The 23,481-nt window shown below is 51.8% G+C and overlaps 1 protein-coding gene across 4 annotated transcripts in view; it reads right to left on the bottom strand.

Annotated features, from left to right (window-relative positions):
• LOC139746107 (uncharacterized) overlaps window positions 1-23,481 on the bottom strand; it is a 131,595-nt gene that overhangs the window by 59,307 nt on the left and 48,807 nt on the right. For 3 of the 4 annotated variants that reach the window (XM_071656946.1, XM_071656944.1, XM_071656945.1), the window contains exon 4: window positions 9,960-10,016. The exons of the other annotated variant lie outside the window; for it this stretch is intronic. In XM_071656946.1, the coding sequence (XP_071513047.1) occupies window positions 9,960-10,016 (57 nt within the window). The remainder of the gene's footprint in view (window positions 1-9,959; window positions 10,017-23,481) is intronic. 4 annotated transcript variants of the gene reach the window in all.

The following is a 23,481-nucleotide window of genomic DNA, read 5'->3' as shown; positions in this document are numbered from 1 at the left end:
ATAGCGTCAGGAAAAGCTAAATAAATAACACCAGAAGCTAGAATCTTTAGCTGTGGGGGACCCACACACAGTATACATAATACTATGATCCCCACAATGTAGTGAAAAAACTTAACCCCTTCTAATGGTCATGAATGCTAATATTGGCCGACATAGACACTCTACATTAAATATAATCCCCATTACCTATGAAATGTAATCATCACACACACACACACACACACACACACACACACACACACACACACACACACACACACAGCGTACAATAACAATATAACTACCCATGATAATGACCCTCATACTAATCACCTTTAAAATTAATTATACTCTACTCTTCCCGGAGAATAAAGACACCCCCCCCCCCCCCGTTAACACACATTTACATTTACGAGACTTTATTAATAAAACCCATAAGATTCCCCCACCATCCCACCCCCACCCTATCCTTATGACCATTATTCCCATTACTGTCCTTTTTTTTTTGCTGCTGTTGTTTTTTTTGTTAACAAAGGGAGAGAGTGAGGGTCGTTTGGCTCACTGAGGGTGAGAGTAGAGGGGTGTTTAGGGAAGGGAGAGAGAGAGAGAGGGAGAGGAGGGGTGTTATCTGAGTGAGGTGGGTGGGGAGCGTTATCGGGCGCGTCCCGACCCCGACACGTATAATCGTGACTGATCCCCGACGACAAGGTGTGAACGCGCCCCTCGCACCCGCTAATTAAGCCATTAGACCGCCGGGAACGCACGGGTCGCTGATACCCACCCGCGGTTAATAGCGTCCGCGCTTGCCCTGCCGAGGTACCGGGACTGAAGGTCGGTGCTTGTAACAAGCGCTTCCCGACAGCCCCTCGCTGAACAAGCAGCCATAGTGGCGACCACGGCGGTACGACCATTCGGTAAGACGTACGTGTACGACCCCCTGAGCGCGGGAGGACCACCCTCTCGAGCACGACGGTACGACCCTCGAGCACGACCTTCAAGGACGACGGCGCACGACCCTTACCCACGACGACCCTGGTGAGCGAGCTGACCCGTAGCGGTCAGGTCAAAGGTCGGGCCATCAAGCCCCGAGGGTCGTACCGGTGCCCATGGTACCAATGTGTACTCCGGCCATCAATTCATTAACGATGCTGTGGGAATAATGATAAAAATAAATAATAATCTACTGGTCCCTACCATTACTGCCCCCCCCCCCTCCCTACCCGTCAACCACTTCATGTCACACTCTAATTACCGCCGAGTATGGCACTATCTTACCCCCGACCCCGCCCCCCCTCCTTATGTCATTATCGGAGCATGACAGCCGAATCTCTTACTTAATTACTGAAGGATTGTCGTCTATGACTTGCCGGGGTTACAACCCCTTTAACACCTGGCCATATGTGACGCGCATCTTACAGGCTTGTCTCTACCCTGGGCGTCCGGGCCTAGGCTGTAAACACCACTGACCCCTCTGACCTGCCAGGCTGTTCGAGGCCACAGACCGCATGCCTAACGTGGCCACATGCACCCCACAGCCCAGACATCTGTGGACACATGTACCCACACCAACCGGGCCATTACCCACCAGACTCTGTGACACATGTACCCCCAACCCAGACATCTGTGGACAGACCAAGCCAGACATCTGTGCACATACCCACAACCCAGACATCTGTGGCACTACCCACAGCCAGAATCTGTGGACACATGCACCCCACAACCCAGACATCTGTGGACACATGACCCCACAGCCCAGACATCTGTGGACACATGCACCCCACAGCCCAGACATCTGTGGACACATGCACCCCACAGCCCAGACATCTGTGGACACATGCAACCCACAGCCCAGACATCTGTGGACACATGCACCCCACAGCCCAGACATCTGTGGACACATGCAACCCACAAGCCCAGACATCTGTGGACACATGTACCCCACAGCCCAGACATCTGTGGACACATGTACCCCACAGCCCAGACATCCGTGGACACATGCATCCCACAGCCCAGACATCTGTGGACACATGTACCCCACAGCCCAGACATCTGTGGACACATGTACCCCACAGCCCAGACATCTGTGGACACATGTACCCCACAGCTCAGACATCTGTGGACACATGTACCCCACAGCCTGGACATTGGGATACAAGCGTCCCACAGCTACAAACAACCTCTAAATATCCCACAACGAGAGAGGGGGTCACTGCTGCCTACATAAGTAACGTCCCGTGACGGCCGGCCGTCACACCAGACACCCCCCCCTCAACCCCTCCCCACCCACCCTTAACAAGACCAACCACCCCCCCCCCCGCTCCCCTTCCCCAAATTAGACCCTCACCCTCGAAATTAACCGGGATTCACAAAACGAACGCACTCAAGCGGAAACACGGGGACAAACGAGCGACTCGCGGGATCATAATGCCAACCACAAAGGGAGAGAGAGAGGGGAGGGAGGGGATGGGGGGGGGGGGTCTTTATGGTCGAGAAGCACGCTTGAAAGGAATATATAATTCGGCCTTAATGGGGGGGTTGGTGGGATGGTTAGCAAGAGGTGCGGGGTCGGTCTCCTACTACTACTACTCCTACTTGTACTGCCACTACCCCCGCTGACTGACTGACCCCCCTCATCCCCCCGGGTTGAACTAATGGATCAGGTGGCCGCCACCACCGCCACTACCCCTCAGTGGCCGGAAACCCCCTTAACCACAGACCATTACCTTCCGACTATCTATATATAGCAGTTCCCCAGAGAACGTATTGAAAACGTTAGCTGAACGTTTTTCCCAAAGGAGCCCAAACGTTGATTGAACGTTTTCCCCGTTTTTCACGGTACCCCAAACGTTAGTAGAGTGTTTTCTCCGTTTTCCATAAAACCCGAACTTTGGCATGGCATTTCCCCCATTTTTATTGGGGTCTATCTATATATTGGCAATCTTTCCCGTTTTCTTCTATGGAACACAAACACTAATGGGTGTTCTCTCAAACTCTGGCAGTGTTGTCTATTGCTGGCAGTTACCCATCTATCGTGGAAGCTAAAGCGTTGGCAGTGTTCTCCGTTTTCCCTGGAACTCCAAGTGTTAGAAATATTCTCCGTTTTCCATGGAACCCAAATATTGCAAAGTATTCTCCGTTTTCTATAAATCCCCCAGGAAATATCTACGAACAGGAATAATTTCTTCAAAAATCAATCCTTACAAACTAATCCGATTTCGCGGGGCAAAATAATAATAATACAAAAATGTAGCATGTAGGTAAGTGGCGATTAGGTCGTTCAGTCCTCTACGGTGCGCATTACACTCGACCATCTCTACATCCCACTAAGCGACCTGGAGGTGTTGATGGTTCGCGCCATTTGCAGTTTCCCGCCAATTTGTACGACATTAAAGTTATTTCGCGCGCGGCATTAAATTCCCCGCCTTAATTCAGATGACGAATTCTCGCCCGTTCGAAAATCTAGATGGTTGGGTTCGAATTAACGCCGCTAATTAACGTTAACTGCTTATTATCTGGCATTACGTTCGTTCGGAAAACCCCGAATTTAGAACCAACGCGCCAGTCAGCCCCGGCCCATCACATTCCCGCGCGGGACACCTCGACAAATTTACCGCCAACTTATCCCCGGGAGCTGATGGCGCGAAAACGCATTTTGACTGTTTTGGCTAATAACCTAATTAAACCACCTGATCCATTAATGCGCGGACAACAGCCTTCATGGCCGTAGGTGCGGGGGAGGGGGGGTAGAAGGGGGGTGTCTATTCCAGTAGCGATGGAGAGAGGGAGGAGGAGGAGGGGAAAGGGATGAGGGAGGGATGGGGGGTTGATGATGCATGGGTGACATCGCTACACCATAAATAATACACCAACCAGACCACTCGTACCTGACTTAATGGTCTGGAAGTGACCCATCCATCCCGTCACACTCCCCCAACCCAACCCCCTCTCTCTCCTCCGTCCCTCACCCCACCCCAGGGCTTGTAAGAGAGACCCGACTCTCCCCCCTCCTCCTCCTCCTCCTCCCCTATACACATTCCCCTCTCCTTCCCCTCTTCCTCCTCCCAACAGACCGCCTTGTGGGGGAGGGGGGGACTCGTTAGTGGGGGTAGGAGGGAGACGCAGAGTGACTCGGGGCAGACACATCGTGCCTCACGTGACTCAATCCCGCCTTGGAGTGACTCAATGCACTTCCGGACTGACATATACGCCCATCAGGCGTCTCAAAGCTACATAATGACTATATGATAACTACATAATGACTGTATGATAACTACATAATGACTCACCCGCCCTTCCTACACCTCTCTATACATGACACAGAAAACTATACATAACAAGCAATTCTATGCCTGAGTGTGGACTAACTCAATAACTTACAAACTAACTAGCCAAAAACTAACCCAGTTCAATTAAACATCTGAAACTAGAAACTGTACGTGACTAACCATTCTCTGACAAACTATGGTCTAACTCACTAACTAACTAACTAGAGAGTAACTAAAGACTAGCTAAATAACTAACGAACAAGCCCTACCCATTTGTACACCTCTATACCTGACAAAGAAAACCATATACACGACTAACTAACTAACTAACTAACTAGCTAACTAACTCTCCTTGACAGAGGTAAGTAGACGTGACTCATCATTCACCAGCTCACTCAACCTACTCTTAACCCCCCCCCCCACCCCACCCTTGACCATTCTGGACGCACTCCAGCCTGACGCACTCAAACGCACCTCATACGCAGCCTTCATACGCCCTTCACCACGCACAAAGGACCAAAACAGTCACAAAAAAAAAAGGTGGTCCTCCCCACTTTTGAAGAGGTGCTGTGTGTGTCCCCCTCCTCCCTCACTCACTCTGTCTCCTTGGAGCTACCTACCTACCTACCTCCCCCCTCCCCCTCCCATACTTGACTAAACTCTCCCTTATTCATCACTGACCCACTCTCCCATATTCATCAACTCTCTCTCTCTCTCTCTCTCTCTCTCTCTCTCTCTCTCTCTCTCTCTCCGTACAACGACTCCAACAGGCCCCTCACCCTAAGACCCCACCACCCCCCCTCCTCCCAGTCCCCTTCTCTTTACCACCGTGTGAATAGCCCCTGGAGTGGGGCCCCCCCCTCCCCCTGGTCTGCAGAGGTCCGGCATTAATTGATTATTACTGGATGAAGGGCCACCTCCTGCCACTACCCCCCTACCCCAACCCCACTACCTGGGAGGGAGCTCCTGGTGTGTGTGTGTGTGTGTGTGTGTGTGTGTGTGTGTGTGTGTGTACGGGAGGTAGAGGGAGGATGGTATGACATGGTGACCTCCTGGGGCCACTACACCCGTGCCTGACCACTGGTGCCACTACACCGTGGCTGACCAGTCACTGATGCCACTACACCCACTCCTGACCACCGGTGCCACTACCCTTGATCAATGGTGCCACTACTCCTAACCTGATGGCGCTAATGCACCCATTCTACCCACACCAGACTACACCCACCTACGACCCCCTCCCATCTAGCGAGGCAATATACTGTGATACATCGAGAGATGAATTAATACACCGACGACACCCAACGCGAGAAAAGAAACATTTGAATGGCACAATGACTGGTCCTTCAGAGCCACCAGGAGTACAGAACCCACTCTCATACTCAAAGGTGCTTCGAAACACAAAATAAACACACGAACTGCTTCTGGTGCACACCTTTGGAAAATCCTGAGCTGATCTCTGTAGCGCCTGTGTCGTGGGCGTGTATATATACACCCCCTCAGTGTACTCAGAGACCCATCGTGACTCAGTGATACACTTTATCTCTCTACCCAACGGAAAATCAGCTCCCGGATGTCGCTGTAATCATCGGGTATTCCGTGTTTGCGGGAGGTGGGAGCATGGTAACACGTTACTCGTATCCCTAGGGAGTATGATTAGGTTTAGGTGAGTGTCGCCCTCTGTGACCTGCCACGAATGGGGGGGGTCACCCTCTGTGACCTGCCACAAGGCGGGGGTCACCCTCTGTGACCTGCCACAAGGCGGGGGTCACCCTCTGTGACCTGCCACCGGTGGGGGTCACCCTCTGTGACCTGCCACAAGGCGGGGGTCACCCTCGGTGACCTGCCACAGGTGGGGTCACCCTCTGTGACCTGCCACAGGTGGTGGGGAGGGGGTCATCCTCCCTGCCACCCACTCAAGGTAGGACAGAGTGGGGGAGGGAGGTCGCTTCAATGCAAACTCCCCCAGCTGTCTTGCCATCTCTTGTCAACCATCTCCGCTGAGCCTGGGGGTTGGGGGAGAGACACACACACATTCCTCGTCCTCAGATGCCGTGCCTAGATACCAACAGTGGGACGGGACACAGTCCCACACTGTTGTCCCGATTGGAACAGCGTGACGGGGTCAGGTCCACGCAAGCCTGACGAACAGGGAGATAAGGAGAGGATACAGAGTAGATAAGGGAGGACAGGGAATGGATAAGGGAGCTGTTACAAGACCAAGTTGACTTGTTTGTTGACTTGTAGTGGTGATGATGGGGGAGGGAGGAGTATACACCCACTTCCCCACCCCCAACCATCCCCCTGCTTGTAGAGAATGCATCACCACCTCCAGTGTCAACCTCCCGCGACTTGTGGGGAACGAGTGTTACCCAATTGTAGCTATGAGTCTCACTGCTTGTAGCCCTGCACCATGGGCAAGCCCAGAGCCAAGAACAATGGTCTGTACACTTGTAAATGATATCTGTAGAATCTTGTAAATAAGTAGCGTACATCAGGCTATCTACAACCGTTTGTTAACTTGGAATTTGTGGCAGAGGCCAGGTTATATAAAACTGCTTGTAAACTCGTAGTGAACACAAGGCTACCTACAACCGCTTGTAAGCATGGCAAAGTGATCTACACCAGCTTGTAGTGACCACCAGCCAATCTACAACCGCATTCAAACTTGTAGTGAAGACATCTACAACAGCTTGTAAACTTTACGAAAAACAAGGCCACCTATAACAGGTTTTACACCTGCTGTGGGGTACCTCAGCCACAGCACCACAGCTGTGGGGTACCTCAGCCACAGCACCACAGCTATGGGGTACCTCAGCCACAGCACCACAGCTATGGGGTACCTCAGCCACAGCACCACAGCTATGGGGTACCTCGGCCACAGCGCCACAGCTGTGGGGTACCTCGGCCACAGCGCCACAGCTGTGGGGTACCTCAGCCACAGCACCACAGCTGTGGGGTACCGCAGCCACAGCACCACAGCTGTGGGGTACCGCAGCCACAGCACCACAGCTGTGGGGGACCTCAGCCACAGCACCACAGCTACAGCTGCGAGGTAACACAGAGAGTGCGACGGTCTTCCTGCACACGTCGTAACACGCTGTCCCTGAGGACGCGACAGCTGTAAGAAGTGGCGTGTGTGTGTGTGTGTGTGTGTGTGTGTGTGTGTGTGTGTGTGTGTGTGTGTGTGTGTGTGAGGGGAGAGGCCTGGCTGGCCTGGTCCCGTTGATGTAGAGATAGAGAGACACATCTCCCGCCAGGACGTCCACCACGGTCAAGTCGGAACCGTCCACCGTGACACATTATCCCTCTCCAACACACACCCAACACCCCCCCACACACACCATCCCGACATCCTCCCTGCCACGACGCCCCTTCCCCTTCCCCTTCCCCCACACCCTCCCCCTCCTGTTCTCTCGTGTGTAAACGGAGTGTTATCTGTTTATCTAGATGGCCAAGCCCGGACGTCATGACCTATTGTCCTTCCCCCAGCACCACCACCACGCCACTATCACAGCCACTACCACCGCCACCACCACCACTACTCCAACCGCCACTACCAAGCCACTGAGGCACGACCACTGTCCCGGTACGACCCATGGGTACGTATGGTGGGCCGGGGTTTCGTCCAGCCCTTCGGGGTCAAAGGCCAGACTGATCACAGCCAAGGGTCGTGCCGTCGTGCTCAGGGATCGGTGCCGTCGTGTTCACGAGTCGTAACTATGGTCGAGGCGTTACTGTGGTCGGGACGTTACTGTGGTCGGGACGTTACTGTGGTCGGAGCAATATTGTGGTCGGGACGTTACTGTGGTCGGGGTGTTACTGTGGTTGGGGTGTTACTGAGGTCGGGACGTTACTGTGGTCGGGACGTTACTGTGGTTGAGGCGATACTGTGGTCGGGGCGTTACTGTGGTCGAGACGTTACTGTGGTCGGGGCAATACTGTGGTCGGGGTGTTACTGTGGTTGGGACAATACTGTGGTCGGGGCAACAGACAGATGGTGATGGCACGTTAGGTGGGGTCAATACAACGCAGATGGACGCTACATTTCTGAACCAGGGCGGGCCAGTAAGGAAGAGGCCAGCGGAGGTCACCATTCTTCACAAAGAATAGAGAGAGAGAGAGAGAGAGAGAGAGAGAGAGAGAGAGAGAGAGAGAGAGAGAGAGAGAGAGAGAGAGAAGGATAAGGTACATATACACATATACAAGGTTAAGAGTAGGGGCAACATGAGTGTAAAAACTCCCTCCCTGTCACACACACACACACACACGTGCACGTGCGTGCGTACATTTCCAGGTGAGGCCAACAGCTGAGTTCTTTAATTCGTGGATACAACTTGGTTCACGAAAACTGATTGGCCGAAATTAGTTTTGCTGACGACATTAAATTATTGCCCCCGATAAATTGGCCCCCCGGGGCTGCGCACTTTACCTCCCCCCCCTCACCCCTCACCCCCCCGCCTCCCGTATTAGTTATGGCAATTAGCTGGTTACGCTCATCCGGTAGTTAGTCTTCGCGTTTAGTTCAAAACCACAAATTTAAATTGATGTACAATGGTTAGTTATGCTTATTGGGCGGGCCTGTTCAATCGTTGGACACAACACCAAATTTCCTGCTTACTCCAAACTGTTCCCCAACCCCCCCCCACTTTGGGCTCGTCGGCCCAATATGATTAATAACCAAATAATATATAGGATATTTTGCGTTGATTGGCGAGCCTGGGGAACAAAGTAACAAAATTTGGCATGCCATACCATGCTACCAGTACCACCCCTCCCCCCCCCCCCAGACCCACTCACACACCCCCCCTCATCACCCCCACATCCCCAATATGTAATCAAAATCAGGATCTGGCATGCTTATGGTGTGTGTGTGTGTGTGTGTGTGTGTGTGTGTGTGTGTGTGTGTGTGTGTGTGTGTGTGTGTGTGTGTGTCCCCAGGAACCAAATATATCACGTTACACACACACACACACACACACACACACACACACACACACACACACACACACACACACACCTGCACCAACCACAATCAATCATCATTTGCATAAGTAATTATCTCGTAGCCAAGCAAGGACGAACACCTGCTTGAAATTACCAACACACAATTGGCATAAAACAAGACAGGAATAATACTTGCAAATACCCTGATAGACAGACAATACAGGACTATACCCCGATAGACAGACAATACCTTTATAATGCTTTCCTCTAAAATGCTCACTATATATATATATATATATATATATATATATATATATATAATATTCCTTTACTGTAATGTATTTGAAAAGCTGGACAATGTTTACATTCCATTCATTAACATTAATAAAGTATGACCAATAAGTTGCAAGTAACCAAAGACATATTTTCCATATTTCTTACCTTTACATAAATGATTTTTGACCCTCCAAAAAACATATCATGGAACAAGTCCAACTTCAAAAACTTTTAGCCGTCATACATATCTTAATTCATAACCTAATTTCCCCCCTCCTCCATAAAATGTATAACTCAAAAATCATCTACGTACCAGAAAAAAAATTAGATAAAAATCTCTTGGTTTATTCTGCAAACATTATACTAAAACATTAATGATATGAAAAACCAGAGAGACAGACAGACAGACGGTCAGATGTAAGACCTGGTCTGCCATATTGAAGTATGAACAAACGCTAAAATATTTAAATAAAGCTAATTATCATCCCCTACCTGACCATATGGGGGGGTGCAGCACGGCCAGGAGGGCCCCAGCACAGCCACACTCACCTGTAAGGAAGAGAATAAGCATTATACAACACACGTCATAACAACTAACCATTATACAACACACGTCATAACAACCATATAAGACTCAAGAATAACTCAAGAGGTTTGAATGGTACCCACAACCCTCAGAGGTTTGACTGGTACCCACAACCACCAGTGAAAGGCTTATGACCATTGCCCTCCTGGCACCAACCAAATACTACAATTACATCTTTTATATCCAGTGATCATCACGTCAGCAGTAACCTCACACAATATCAGTCAACGAAGATGACATTTTCTTGTATCTTTATGACCCACGAAGAGTCGACCTGATCACAACTTTTTTCTAAGACTGATGTTTTCAGCGAGAAGTTCATCGAGAGACGCAAAGACAGAGCAATCAGAGGTCATGATAGTGAGATTAAGCAAGATGAATGCCAAGCAAGATGTAAGTATGTTCAAGGAGATGGGGCCCCACGAGTGTAGAACTCCCTCCCCGTACACTACAAGAGATGGGGCTCCACGAGTGTAGAACTCCCTCCCCGTACACTACAAGAGATGGGGCTCCACGAGTGTAGAACTCCCTCCCCGTACACTACAAGAGATGGGGCCCCACGAGTGCAGAATTCCCCTCCCCTTACAGTACACATTTTCAGTGGCCCAGATAACAGACACATGGCACGTGTCACTTGCCTGTATCAGACACATGACTCTCTCCCTCACACGTAGTAAACAGTGACATATCACTGACCCATGAGATATACTGTAGGCTCGAGCATGAGGCGCTTACAACGTCTCCTCATAACCAGACGACAGGATACATTCCCCCCCCCCCAATTAACCTCCTCCTCCTCCATCTCACTGGCCTCCCTCCCTCATTGGTCCCAACACCACTCTCACCCCCCCCCCCCCGGCAAACTTGGCGCTTGTCTGACACGATAATTTGTAGTTTCCACAACAATTTGTTTTCCGTCGTGTCGACCCACCCGGAGGGGACCAGAAGGGAGTGCGAGGCTGTGGTGAGGGGAGGACGGGGCGGTGAGGGGGAGGGGGGTGAGGGGAGGACGGGGCTGTGGGTGAGGGGAGGAAGGGCTGGCGAAAGGAGGAGGTGGGGGATGAGTGGATGGGCTGGGGAGGGAAGATGGAAGAAGATGGTCAAGAGTAGATGGGAGGTGGAGGGAGGACGTATAACAGGGGACCTGACGGTCTGTGACGAGGTTATCTGTTGCAGGACACTTATTGGATCGTAGCCACAATCTTAATAGATATAGATAGAAACTGGATGGCACATCAAAAGGTTCCTCCCCACCCACCACTATAGATGGAGACAGGATGTTACAGCAGAAGTCTCCTCCCCACCCACCACCATAAATGGGAACAAAACAGTACCAACTTCAATCCATAATATTCTATCTTGTTCATACCATACTACAGGTCGATTAACATCATCAAAAACAGATCTTTGTCAAAAGGCTGAAGTGACTACATCCAACGTGTACAGGAACAAAAGATGTAGAATTTGGCCAAGGTTTACACACGCATGCGTGCGTGAGTACGGTCGCGGCAGCCGATTGTAGAATAGTTTCTTCGACTGTATATTCCTGGACTGCCAGAAGGTCCTTGGTACTGCGTTCCCACAGAAGACCGGCGATAAAGTTGAGCATCCAGACGAAGACGACTCGAATAAGCTGACAGCTATGTCAATGGGAGAGAACAGAGAGGACACATGGGGAAGTCTTCTTAAGTATGACAAGTGGCGTCCCCCAAGGCCCAGTGCTGAGGTCACAGCTCCTTCAGATGAAGGTGAATTACTTGCAATGAATGAGGCTCATGATATTGCCAGAACCATAAGAGAAGTGCGAAGTAACAGTGACTGTTTAGTAATGCAAAGATCCAGACAATACGCAGCAAATTTAATCCCAGATATAATATAGAGTCATGAAGCTTGGATGGGGGTTTAAATAGATCAGAGGACGAGTGTTGGTGTTAAGGACGAAGAGTGTTGGTGTTAAGGACGAAATGTGTTGGTGTTAAGGACGAAGAGTGCTGGTGATAAGGACGAAGAGTGTTGGTGATAAGGACGAAGTGGTGCAGAGTTTACAAGAGACGTCCTGAGAGAGAGGGAGGACCTGAGAGTTGGCATCAAGCTGAACTTATCACTGGAACATCCTGTGAGAAGGATCGTGATGGAGACAAACCCCACCAACAGAACATCCTGTGAGAAGGATCGTGAGGGAGACAAACCATATATTCTGGTCAGTATCAATGTTCACCTCAAGCCACACGACATACGTCCGCCCTCCGCTGGACTACGTCCCAACAGTCTGGTCTCCCTACCTGAGCCACACAGGACTGCTGGAGAGGGTCTAAAGAAATGGAACAAGAACGCCAACAGACCTGAGTGGAATGAACTAGTAAGAGAGGAGGGGGAACCTCTGAGCCCGTCTACCATGAAAGAAGAAGAATGGAATTAGAATGACGATTATATATTAAATTCCATGTTGTCATGCCGACGCAAACAGGGGAGAACTTCTCTGAAGTTGGACGAGAATCCGGATCAAGGGGTTGCAGCCCAGTTAGGCAAGAGAGTCACATGAGAGAGGAATGAGGGGTGAGGGGTGGCACGTCTTCAGCACTGGAGGTGCGGACCCGCGGAGGAGGCGAAGTCAGGATGCGTACGAGCGACCGTCGATGGGACACTAAAATAATATACGATAAACAGGACAGAAAACAGGAGGACAAGAGACGGGAGGGAGGAGGGGGGGAGCACTAGTGTAAAAAATAACCCCCAAAACACCTCCAGCCCACAGATACGTACTTGACGAAGTCATTTTATACAAGGCCAGCCTAGCTACCAGTGTCACCAGTGTCCCACCCCCACGGCTAGCACCACCACCACCCCCCTCCCTCCCTCCTACCCCAGGCCCAGAGATCTGCGGTCAGCAGGCGACACCGTGCGGTTCCTCCTCATTAACTGTGCGCCAAATGAACGACTGTTTCTGGTTCTGCGGTCTGGGTGCGGTCGCCGCACTTACTCGTGTGACTGCGGTTAAAAGTCGGCGAATGCGGTTGAGTGAGGCGACTTCTGGCTGCTCGTCTGGTGGAATCCCTGGCTGACATGCGTCACCTGAGGGGGTAGCTTCAGCAGAGGTGGCTGAGGGGGGATAGCTTCATTAGAGGGGTTGCTGAGCTTGAGGGGGTAGCTTCAGCAGTGGTGGCTGAGGGGGGCAGCTTCAGTAAAGGGGTGGCTGAGCTTGAGGGGGGTAGCTTCAGCAGGGGTGGCTGAGGGGGGAAGCTTCAGTAAAGGGGTTGCCGAGCTTGAGGGGGTAGCTTCAGTAAAGTGGGTTGGCTAAGCTACGGTCCGTGGTGGGTGGTTGTGTAAAGTTATCCTGGTTGAGTATCATCTGGGTAGCCATGCAGCCTTTCAGGCAGACTCACATCAACAATGACCAGGTGGTCTTTAGCCGTCCTGGTTACAAATTGTTATCTTACTGGAACCTACTGAAGCAAGCTTACGGTCAACACATCATCTGTAACCTTTAAGGAAGTCATTTGTTACAGAGTTACAGGTGTAATAACGTTGTACCTATTGCACAATGTACCCGGTACAGCCTGGTTTCAAAATACTGACAGTAGAAGTTTGTGTGTCCCATAAGGGAACGAGGAAATAGTTTTCTTCGACTGTAACCACAGAAGACGATAGGGGATGGTACATGTCTCCTCTGCTGTAAGACATGTATCATGTGTCCACCTGCTGTACTGCCTAAGCCGCTGAGGGCAGATCTGGGTTTCTCCATAAGAAATCCCAAGGTCATTTCAGCTTAAATATAATTCAAGTATAACAATATAACCCAAATATAATTCAAGTATAAAAATATAACCCAAATATAATTCAAATATAACCTACCCTAAACATAATTCAAATAATATAACCTAAAAAAATTCAAATGTAACCTAAATATAACTATCAGAAGATGTATCAAATTATATCTCTAAATATAACGTTAGACTAGGTCCAATCTAGTTCATCCTAGGCAAGGTGAAGGCTCCCCCTGGCTAGGTCCAGACCAAGTCATCCTGGAGAACGTTGAGGCACCTCACAGCTACGTTGTCTCGTCCATCCTGGACAAGTGTGAGGCAGCCCTGGAGGACGAGACAGGAGGCTTCCTACAGTCAACACAGCTTTAGGATGATGGCAGCCAGGCAGCGACGGCGGCGGCGGCGGCATGACCCTGGGATCAGGTGAGGCTCTGCGGTGGTGGGGGAGGGAAGATCTCCACTCCAATACCGAACGCCGCCAGGGATAGGTACTACCAGGGGAGATCTATGCTAGGACGGTACCCACCACCCACCCCTCTGTTCAGAAGGGGGCTCCTGAGTAGGGCCCACACTCGGGAGAGAGGCTGAAGCATACAGATGGGACCCTACAGCTGGGAGGGCCCCACATGCATCAGATGGGGTGAGGATAGCAGGAGAGACAGCCACCAGGACTGGGAAGGGCACCCTACCCTAGGGGAAGGACCTCAAGCTAGGGAAGGGGACTTCAAAAGCCCCAGAAGTTCAAAGGTACGAAGGCACGCATCAAGCCTCTACTGACGCAGCCACAGCAGAGGCGACGACCCGCCTGTGGAGATGGAGATTACACGCTCGATTTGCCCAGGATGGAACAGCATGGTGCAAATGGACGGTATCGAATTTGGAAGATGAAACACGACAGACGCAAGAAGAAAAAAAAAAAACAGCAAAAATAAAGAACGAAAGATAATTCAAAACTAAACTATAAGATACAATGTATACAATTTTGCTTCCAGTCGATAACCAAGTCGATAATCGAGTCACTGGTTTTGGTCAAATTATTTTTTGTTCGTCCACTTACGAAACATGGCGTGACTGTAGACTCCAACAGCCCAATCCTATTACCACAACCTCAACAGTTCCCTTTAACTTATTGCAGTGACTAGTTTTATGGAATTCCCTACGACTAGTCTATCCTGCGTTGTTTCTGTGCATTTCAATACGCCACAAAACGATTGTCTACCCTGCGTTGCTTCTGTACATTTAAATACGCCACAAATATGTAAACCAATCCTTCATGTGGACAATGTATTCTTATATTCACCCGTCTCCACAGGATCCTCCCACTGTAATTCAATGCCATGGGGAGCGTGACTCTGGGACTTCGAAATCACCCCTTCCTCCCGGCAGAATATCTGACCAACCCTCACATGCAAGTCCCCACCGTCAGCCCATGGTCAACAAACACCACAGAGGACACAATGATACGACGGGAACAACGGCAGGTCACAACTCCAAACACTGATGCTGCCATCTTCCCCGTCCAGCTTGGAGTTAAGACCAGGGACCATGAACCAAAAACAACATCAGAGAAAGACTCCATCAAGAGGAACTGAGGATAAGAGAGGAGAGGGCAAGACCACGCGCGGAGAAGATGGGTCTGCAAGCAAATGAAAAGTAGTCGTGCGTCAGACGAAGAGACGAGGTCGACATGAGATCATTTCTGGACCCCTCTTTGCTACAGTGATTGTGACGGCCCACAGGAACACTCGGCGTATCCCTGTGTCTGGAGGTCGAGTGTCATGTCAACCGCCGCCCAACAGGTACCCTAATCTGGAGAAGGTGTCATACTCGCAAGACGACACAGGTCGACCCTACAAGTTACGTGGACCATAGTATGAACCTACGATGATGCCTGGGATACGAGACATCAGAAACCGATGGGAAACATCTGGAAACTATGTCTGTGGTGACGTAAATAAAGTAAGTCGTGGACTTGAAGCTTAATATGTATAGTATTTTTTGTTCTTTTTCACCTAATCAATGGTAAGTCATTCTGGATTAAGAATACAGCTGAGGAATAAGTGCCCTGCCATAGAGTGAAAGCACGAGTCTGTATCCACTGTATCTTACTCAGCTGTCTGAATCAAGATTGTCAAAGCCTGCGACCGTTTTGAACGCTTGGATTAAACTACGTCTTAACCTTCTTATAAGCTACATGGGTTCAGATCTCGTAGGTTCTCATGGGATTTGTTTTCCAATCCGGAAACCATCTCGGCAACTCGACGCTGTCTGTATAATCTCCCCACTCCGTCTGTGTGTTCCCTCAATTACGGGGACCAAAACTGGACATGATATTCTGCAAATTAGTGAGAATGAGGAATAGTTTTTAGGCTTGAAATTGAAAGTGAAATCCTAAAGCTTTGCTTGCCATTTTTACACTGCTTCAACGCACTTCTTACTTAAGCTTTTGAGTCTTAAATCAAATAAACAAAATTCATCCTGCTGCATTATTTTCAGTATTACCCGTTTGAAGTGTAAGATTTTGCACTACGCTATCAAAATTTATTTGCCACCTGCGAGCGCGATCCATCACAGTTGGTCTGTGTCTGCTTGTCACTGTAGACGTACACCCTCAATCGTAGTTTCAGTTGCCAGCTGAGCGTCGCGTCGTCTGCGAATTTTCGACATGTTACACCAGCAACCCCAGTTATGAACGTCACTGATACACATCGGAAAGAGCGCTGGTTCCCGGAATGATCCCTGGGGCACGCCACTTGATAACGGGGGGGAGAGTGCAGACCCCAGCACACGGTTCCCACGGGGGCGACCTGTTATGCGTCACAGGGCGTGGCATCAGCCAGGGACGACGCTCGTCCTAACCAGGACGACGTCATCAAATGGATAGACACCAACTCCCCCCCCCCCTCCCCCCAGGTTGTTCTATCCACAGGCCCGGGTCGGCGGCAGGCCAGAGCCACTACTCCAACAGTCACATGATTTCAATCGCAGGCGGAGGAGGAGCTCTAAAATGTACCCTGGTCACAGGACATCGCAGAACAGGTAGCCACGTCGGGTGGGGGAGGGAGGAGGGAGAGCAAAAGAGCCGCTCTACAGGTGGCAGACCAAAGGCACCGCCACACAGTTATCTTCCTCAAAGGACACCGCATGAAAGACACACCGTACCGCAGGCACAGGTACCTTCCACCGTACCACAGGGAGGTACCGTATCACGGGTGGGGGTACCTCCATGTCCAGAGGCACCGTAACCACAGGGGAGGTACTCTTACCATCGAAGGCACCGTATCACAGGTGGGGGTACCTTCATGTCCAGAGGCACCGTCACCTCAGGGGAGGTACTCTTACCATCGAAGGCACCGTATCACAGGTAACCTGGCTCCTCCAGGAGGGAGAGGCACGGCCGTACAGGTACTGAAACAGGTAACCTGGCTCCTCCAGGTACCCAGGAGGGAGAGGCACCGCCCTACAGGTACTGACACGGGTAACCTGGCTCCTCCAGGTACCCAGGAGGGAGAGGCACCACCCTACAGGTACTGAAACGGGTAACCTGGCTCCCCCAGGTACCCAGGAGGGAGAGGCACCGCCCTACAGGTACTGACACAGGTAACCTGGCTCCCCCAGGTACCCAGGAGGGAGAGGCACCGCCCTACAGGTACTGACACAGGTAACCTGGCTCCTCCAGGTACCCAGGAGGGAGAGGCACCACCCTACAGGTACTGACACAGGTAACCTGGCTCCTCCAGGTACCCAGGAGGGAGAGGCACCGCCCTACAGGTACTGACACGGGTAACCTGGCTCCCCCAGGTACCCAGGAGGGAGAGGCACCGCCCTACAGGTACTGACACAGGTGAAACGCACTTCTGGGGAGGGTGGGGAGGGGGGGGAGGGAGGGGTGGCGTGTTGCGGCAACAACACAAGCCGGTAAATGAAACACAACCCTCCGACACCTGAAACAAAATACGCGCGCCCTTGACTCTCTCACTGCAGGAGAGTGCGTGACGCCTTCTGCCCCAAACCCTTTCCCTCAACACGCTGCTCCTCCTTCCGCGCTCGCTCGCTCACACACACACCACAACCCACCGACGACCATAGGAACACACACACACACCAACACACCCTCTTCAAACACCACACCAGAAACCATCTTACGAGCACAGGACGATGGTGTCCCTCCCCCCGCCGCCACGAAAACACTCCCCAGGCGGTGGACGGTGGGTGGGTGGGTGGGTGGTCAGCGATACTGCAGGAGAAAACAACTGATCGTATCCCGCCTCCAGGAAAAAAAAATTGGGAGAGAGAGAGAGAGAGAGAGAGAGAGAGAGAGAGAGAGAGAGAGAGAGAGAGAGAGAGAGAGAGAGAGAGAGAGAGAGAGAGAGAAGGGTTTCGACCCGTCCGACTGGGTTTGGCGAAGTTAGAAAGCCGCGGGTGTGGTGGGGTGGGGGGCGCCCGCCCGCCGCGCGATACCCACCACACCGCCCACGCACCAGAGAAACTACCTCCCCACCCCCCACATGGGGAGGGGAAGCCACCAAAGTAGAGATAAAAATTGTCGTAGAAAAAAAAAAGAGGGACAAAAATTCCCCGGGGGCTTTCACCGCGGGTCTTGTCTGACACGGAGCCCGAAACCTGACCCCGACCACGTCACCTGTGGTCGACCGCGTCACCCGAGTGGACACGGGGGACCCCGCGGGTGGGGGAGGGGGGGGGCCGCCCTTCGCTAGGGAGCCAGGACGACAGCCCTAGAGGGAGGGTGGGGGGAGCCAGAGGGCAGGCCGGGACTTGGGAGAGAGCTGGGGGAGTTATGGTACCGCTGGGGGAGAAGGGTGTTGGGAGTTAGTACTGCTAGGTGAGCTTACGGTATCACTGGGTTAACTAGGGCACCACTGGGGTAACTAGGGCACCACTGGGGTAACTAGGGCACCACTGGGGTAACTAAGGCACCACCGAGGTAACTAGGGCACCACTGAGGGAACTAGGGTGGCGCTGGGGTAACTAGGGTGACGCGGGGTAACTAGGGTGGCGCTGGGGTTTCTAGGGTGTCGCTGGGGTAACTAGGGCACCACTGGAGTGACTAGGGTGACGCTGGGGTAACTAGGGTGGCGCTGGGGTTTCTAGGGTGTCGCTGGGGTAACTAGGGCACCACTGGAGTAACCATGGTGGCGCTGAGGTAACTAAGGTGGCGCCGGGGTAACTAGGGTGTCGCTGGGGTAACTTGGGCAGCGCTGAGCGGTAGATGAGGTTACGCTGAGGCGGGGCGGCATACTAGGGAATGCTAGGGGGAGCCAAGGGAGCTCTAGGGAGACCACTGGAGAGGAGGGAGGGAGGGCTGCAATAAGGGAGCTGGGAATGCAAACAGACCAACATGGGTAAGCCCTAATACCACTACACTAAGAGCTGGGAGGATCTACGACAGGAGCTAGGAAAATCTAGGATAGAGCTGGGAGGGTGTAAGACAGGGGGGTCAGGAAAATCTAAGGCCATCGCCTGGAGGGTCTACGGCAGGCGCTACGAAAAGCTAGGATAGAGCTGGGAGGGTGTAAGACAGGGGGGGGGGGGTCAGGAAAATCTATGGCCATTGCCTGGAGGGTCTACGGCAAGCGCTAGGAAAAGCTAAGAGAGAGCTGGGGGGGTATACGACGGCTGTAGGGTGAGCCAACTACCAGGTGGAGCTGAGGCTATGCAGAGGTCTGGGATCATTGGAGAAACCCGGGAAAGCTGGAGGAACTTGTAAGAGCTTTGGAGCGCTAGGAGACCTTGTCAAGACCTTTGAAGAACCAGCGGGACCTTTACAGAGCTCAGGAGAGCCAAGGATACCTTGTCGAAGCTTACAGGGGAGCCAGGGGTACCTTGTCGAAGCTTACAGGGGAGCCAGGAGTACCTTGTCGAAGCTTACAGGGGAGCCAGGGGTACCTTATCACAGCTTAGGGGAGCAATGAGGACCATGTTAGAGAAAGATGAGAACTTGTCAAGAGTTTCGGAGAACTAGAGACCTTGCCAGCCAGAGGTTTAGACAGCCAAGGAACCTACTCCAAGATTGGGAGAGCCACGTGACCTTGTCAGAGACTGGAAGAGCCAGGAGGACCTTGTCAGAGACTGGAAGAGTCAGGAGGACCTTGTCAGAGACTGGAAGAGCCAGGAGGACCTTGTCAGACACTGGAAGAGCCAGGAAGACCTTGTCAGAGACCGGAAGAGCCAGGAGGACCTTGTCAGACACTGGAAGAGCCAGGAGGACCTTGTCAGAGACTGGAAGAGCCAGGAGGACCTTGTCAGAAACTGGAAGAGCCAGGAGGACCTTGTCAGAGACTGGAAGAGCCAGGAGAAGCTTTCCGAGGACTGGAAAAGCCAGTGCTCTACTAGAGCTTAGAAGAGCTAAAGAGGAACCTTGTCAGAGCTTGGAAAAGCCAGGGGTACCACTTCAGAATTTAAGAGAGCATGGGGAACCCTGTCAGGCCTTGGAGGAGTCAGTGGAGCCCTAACAGAGCCAGGGAGAATACCCAGGGACACTGCCGAAGGCCAGGGAGAGCATAGAAAGCCTAGTACGGGGCACTGGACCTTGTGACGGCCAAGAACAGGTGGACCTGACTGAATCTTTAACAAAACAAAAAAAGTGGGAGACCTTGTGAGAGCCAGGGAGACCCAGAGGACCCCGAGAAAGCCTGGGAGAGTTAGAGGACCTTGTGAGAGCCAGGGAGAGCTACAGGACCCTGTGAAAGCCTCGGAGAGTTAGAGGGTCTTGTGAGAGCCAGAGTGGGTAGCGGGAACTTTAAGAGAGCCAGGGATGACTTGAAAGGACTTGTGATGGCCAAGGTGGGCTGCAGGACCTTGTGAGAGGCGAGGAGGGTTGGAAGGACATGTAAGAGCGTGGGAGAGCTGGAGGACCTTGTGAGAGGTAGAAAAACCTACGGTACCGCCTGAAGACCAGTCGTGTCCTGTGTGTACATTAGCTGTATCATGTGTGTACATTAGCTGTATCATGTGTGTACATTAGCTGTATCATGTGTGTACATTAGCTGTATCATGTGTGTACTTAGCTGTATCCTGCATTTACATTAGCTGTATCAAGGATGCACATTAGCTGTATCATGTGTGTACATTAGCTGTATCAAGGATGCACATTAGCTGTATCATGTGTGTACATTAACTGTATCATGTGTCTACATTAGCTGTATCCTGCGTGTACATTAGCTGTATCCTGCGTTTACATTAGCTGTAACATGTGTGTGCATTAGCTGTAACATGTGTGTACATTAGCTGTATACGATATGTAACTTAGTTGTAACCGTGGTGTACCTTAGCTGTATCCTGGGTGTGCTATAACAGTGTCGAGTGTGTGTGTGTGTGTGTGTGTGTGTGTGTGTGTGTGTGTGTGTGTGTGTGTGTGTGTGTGTGTGTGCGTGTGTGTGAACTACAGCTGTAACATGAGTGTACCCTAGTTGTATCCTGTGTGAACCCTAGCTGTATCATGCGTGTACCCTAGCTATATCCTGTGTGTACCCTTGCTGTATCCTGTGTGAACCCTGGCTGTAACCTGTGTGTACCCTGGCTGTATCCTGTGTGTACCCTGGCTGTATCCTGTGTGTACCCTAGCTATATCTTGCTATAGCTCTATCTTATGTGTACCCTAGCTGTATTCTGCGTGTACCACTATCCTGTGTACCTTGTCTGTATCAATCTAACTGTATCCTCTGTGTCCCTTGGCTGTAACCTGTGTGTACCATATCTGTATTGTGTGCGTACCCTAGCTTTATCCTATGAGTACCACAACACTGTACCCAAGCTGTGTAATGTGTGTGTACCACAGCTCAATCCCGCGTGTAACTTACCTATAACCAGCGTGTACCCTAACTGTGTATTGTATACCACTGTAACCTGTGTACCGTTACGCCTACTGTACCACTATACCTCGTGTAGCGCTGTGACCCGTGTATCACTGTACCTTGTGTACCACTGTGTCCCATGTATCACTATACCCTGTGTACCAGTTTAGTGTATCGCTGTACCCTGTGTACCAGTCTAGTGTACCACTGTACCCTGTGTACCAGTCTAGTGTACCACTGTACCCTATGTACCAGTGCCCCACGTAACACTGTACCCTGTTTACCAGTGCCCCATGTAACACTGTACCATGTGTACCATTGTCCCATGTACCACCGTACCCTGTGTGCCACTGTGTCCCGTCTACCTTGCTGTGAGGTAGAGACAATAAAGTGCGTCTTGAGCAGGAATAGGTGACCCGACACCTGATTCAGCAAGGACTGAAAAACGACAGGTGAAGGTGGGCGAGCGGGTGGGTGGCTGTGATGCATAGAATGAAGGTGGGCAGGTGGTCGGGTGGGTAGAAGTGGGATAAGAATAATAAAGGGAGGTGGGCAGGCGGTCACGTAGGTGGAACTGGGATAAAAACACAGGGATGAGTCAAGACTACTTCGCCAGGAAGTTTGAGGTCACACTCGGGGTCATACGATACTACTGGAGGAGAGGGTGTGGTTACCCGGTGTGGGTGGAACGGGAGGGAGGCAGGGATGGAGTTGGGGGGAGGGGTGTGGTTACCCGATGTAGGTGGAACGGGAGGGAGGCAGGGAAGGAGTTGGGGGAGGGGTGTGGTTACCCGATGTGGGTGGAACAGGAGGGAAGCAGGGAAGGAGTGGGGTTAGCTAACGAGGGTGGAACAGGTGTGAGAGGGGTGTGAGTGGAGGAACATCACCTTCACAATGAACGCAGAGCCACAGGGAACAACAAAGGCCTCAGAGATGGTAAGGTCGTAGACAGAAGACAAGCGATTTCATCTATAGTTCTCTCAATACACAAAGACGAAGCACTTCTGTGGCAGTGAGGCGGGTGGTGGGTACATGACAACGGGGGATGGGTGGGTGGAGGCCAGAACAGGGCGGACGGCGGGTCCAACACCTCGTACATACAAGAGTGACAGGTGGGCGCCCAGTGAGAGAGAGAGAGAGAGAGAGAGAGAGAGAGAGAGAGAGAGAGAGAGAGAGAGAGAGAGAGAGAGAGAGCAGGGAGAAGCGTCGACCGCTCCGTTGAACGAGAAATGAAGACAGCATCACAACGGTCCATCCTCGTTTGGCTGGTCTCATCAGCGAAACACTGGGGCCACTCCCGTGCCCAGGGTACATTCCATGAGGACTGTGACACACGTATACACAGTAATACCTGTAAAATAGAGAGGCAGCGACACACCACGGCCAATGAGGAGATATGGGTGGAGCTGTGGTCATGAGAGGGGTGGAGGTGGAGGCACACCCCTAGCAGCACTCCACAATGGGGCGAACATGACTCCACTCCCCGTGTGGTAAAGACGACGAACTCAGAAGACCATCTGCAGTGACCAGCTGACCTCATCAGCCGCCTAGTGTGACCGAGCTGACCTCACCAGCCGCATAGTGTGACCGAGCTGACCTCACCAGTCGCCTAGTGTGACCGAGCTGCCTCCCCATCAGCCACCGGGTGTGACCAGCTGACCCCATCAGCCACCCAGTGTGTCCAGGTGACGTTACTACACATCTAGTGTGACCAGCTGACCCCACCAGATGTACACAGAGGGCGGCGTGCGCGCGTCCTTCTGCGCAGCGGTCCACTCCAGCAGGGGGATTACCCAACTAATGTTTCACCTGGACATTAAGCCACCTCTCACCTACGTAACCCCAGTAAG

The sequence above is a fragment of the Panulirus ornatus genome, chromosome 64 (genome assembly GCF_036320965.1).
Source record: "Panulirus ornatus isolate Po-2019 chromosome 64, ASM3632096v1, whole genome shotgun sequence".
NCBI lineage: Eukaryota > Metazoa > Arthropoda > Malacostraca > Decapoda > Palinuridae > Panulirus > Panulirus ornatus.
The sequence above is the reverse complement of the archived record's forward strand: the minus strand, read 5'-3'. Positions and strand labels throughout refer to the sequence as shown.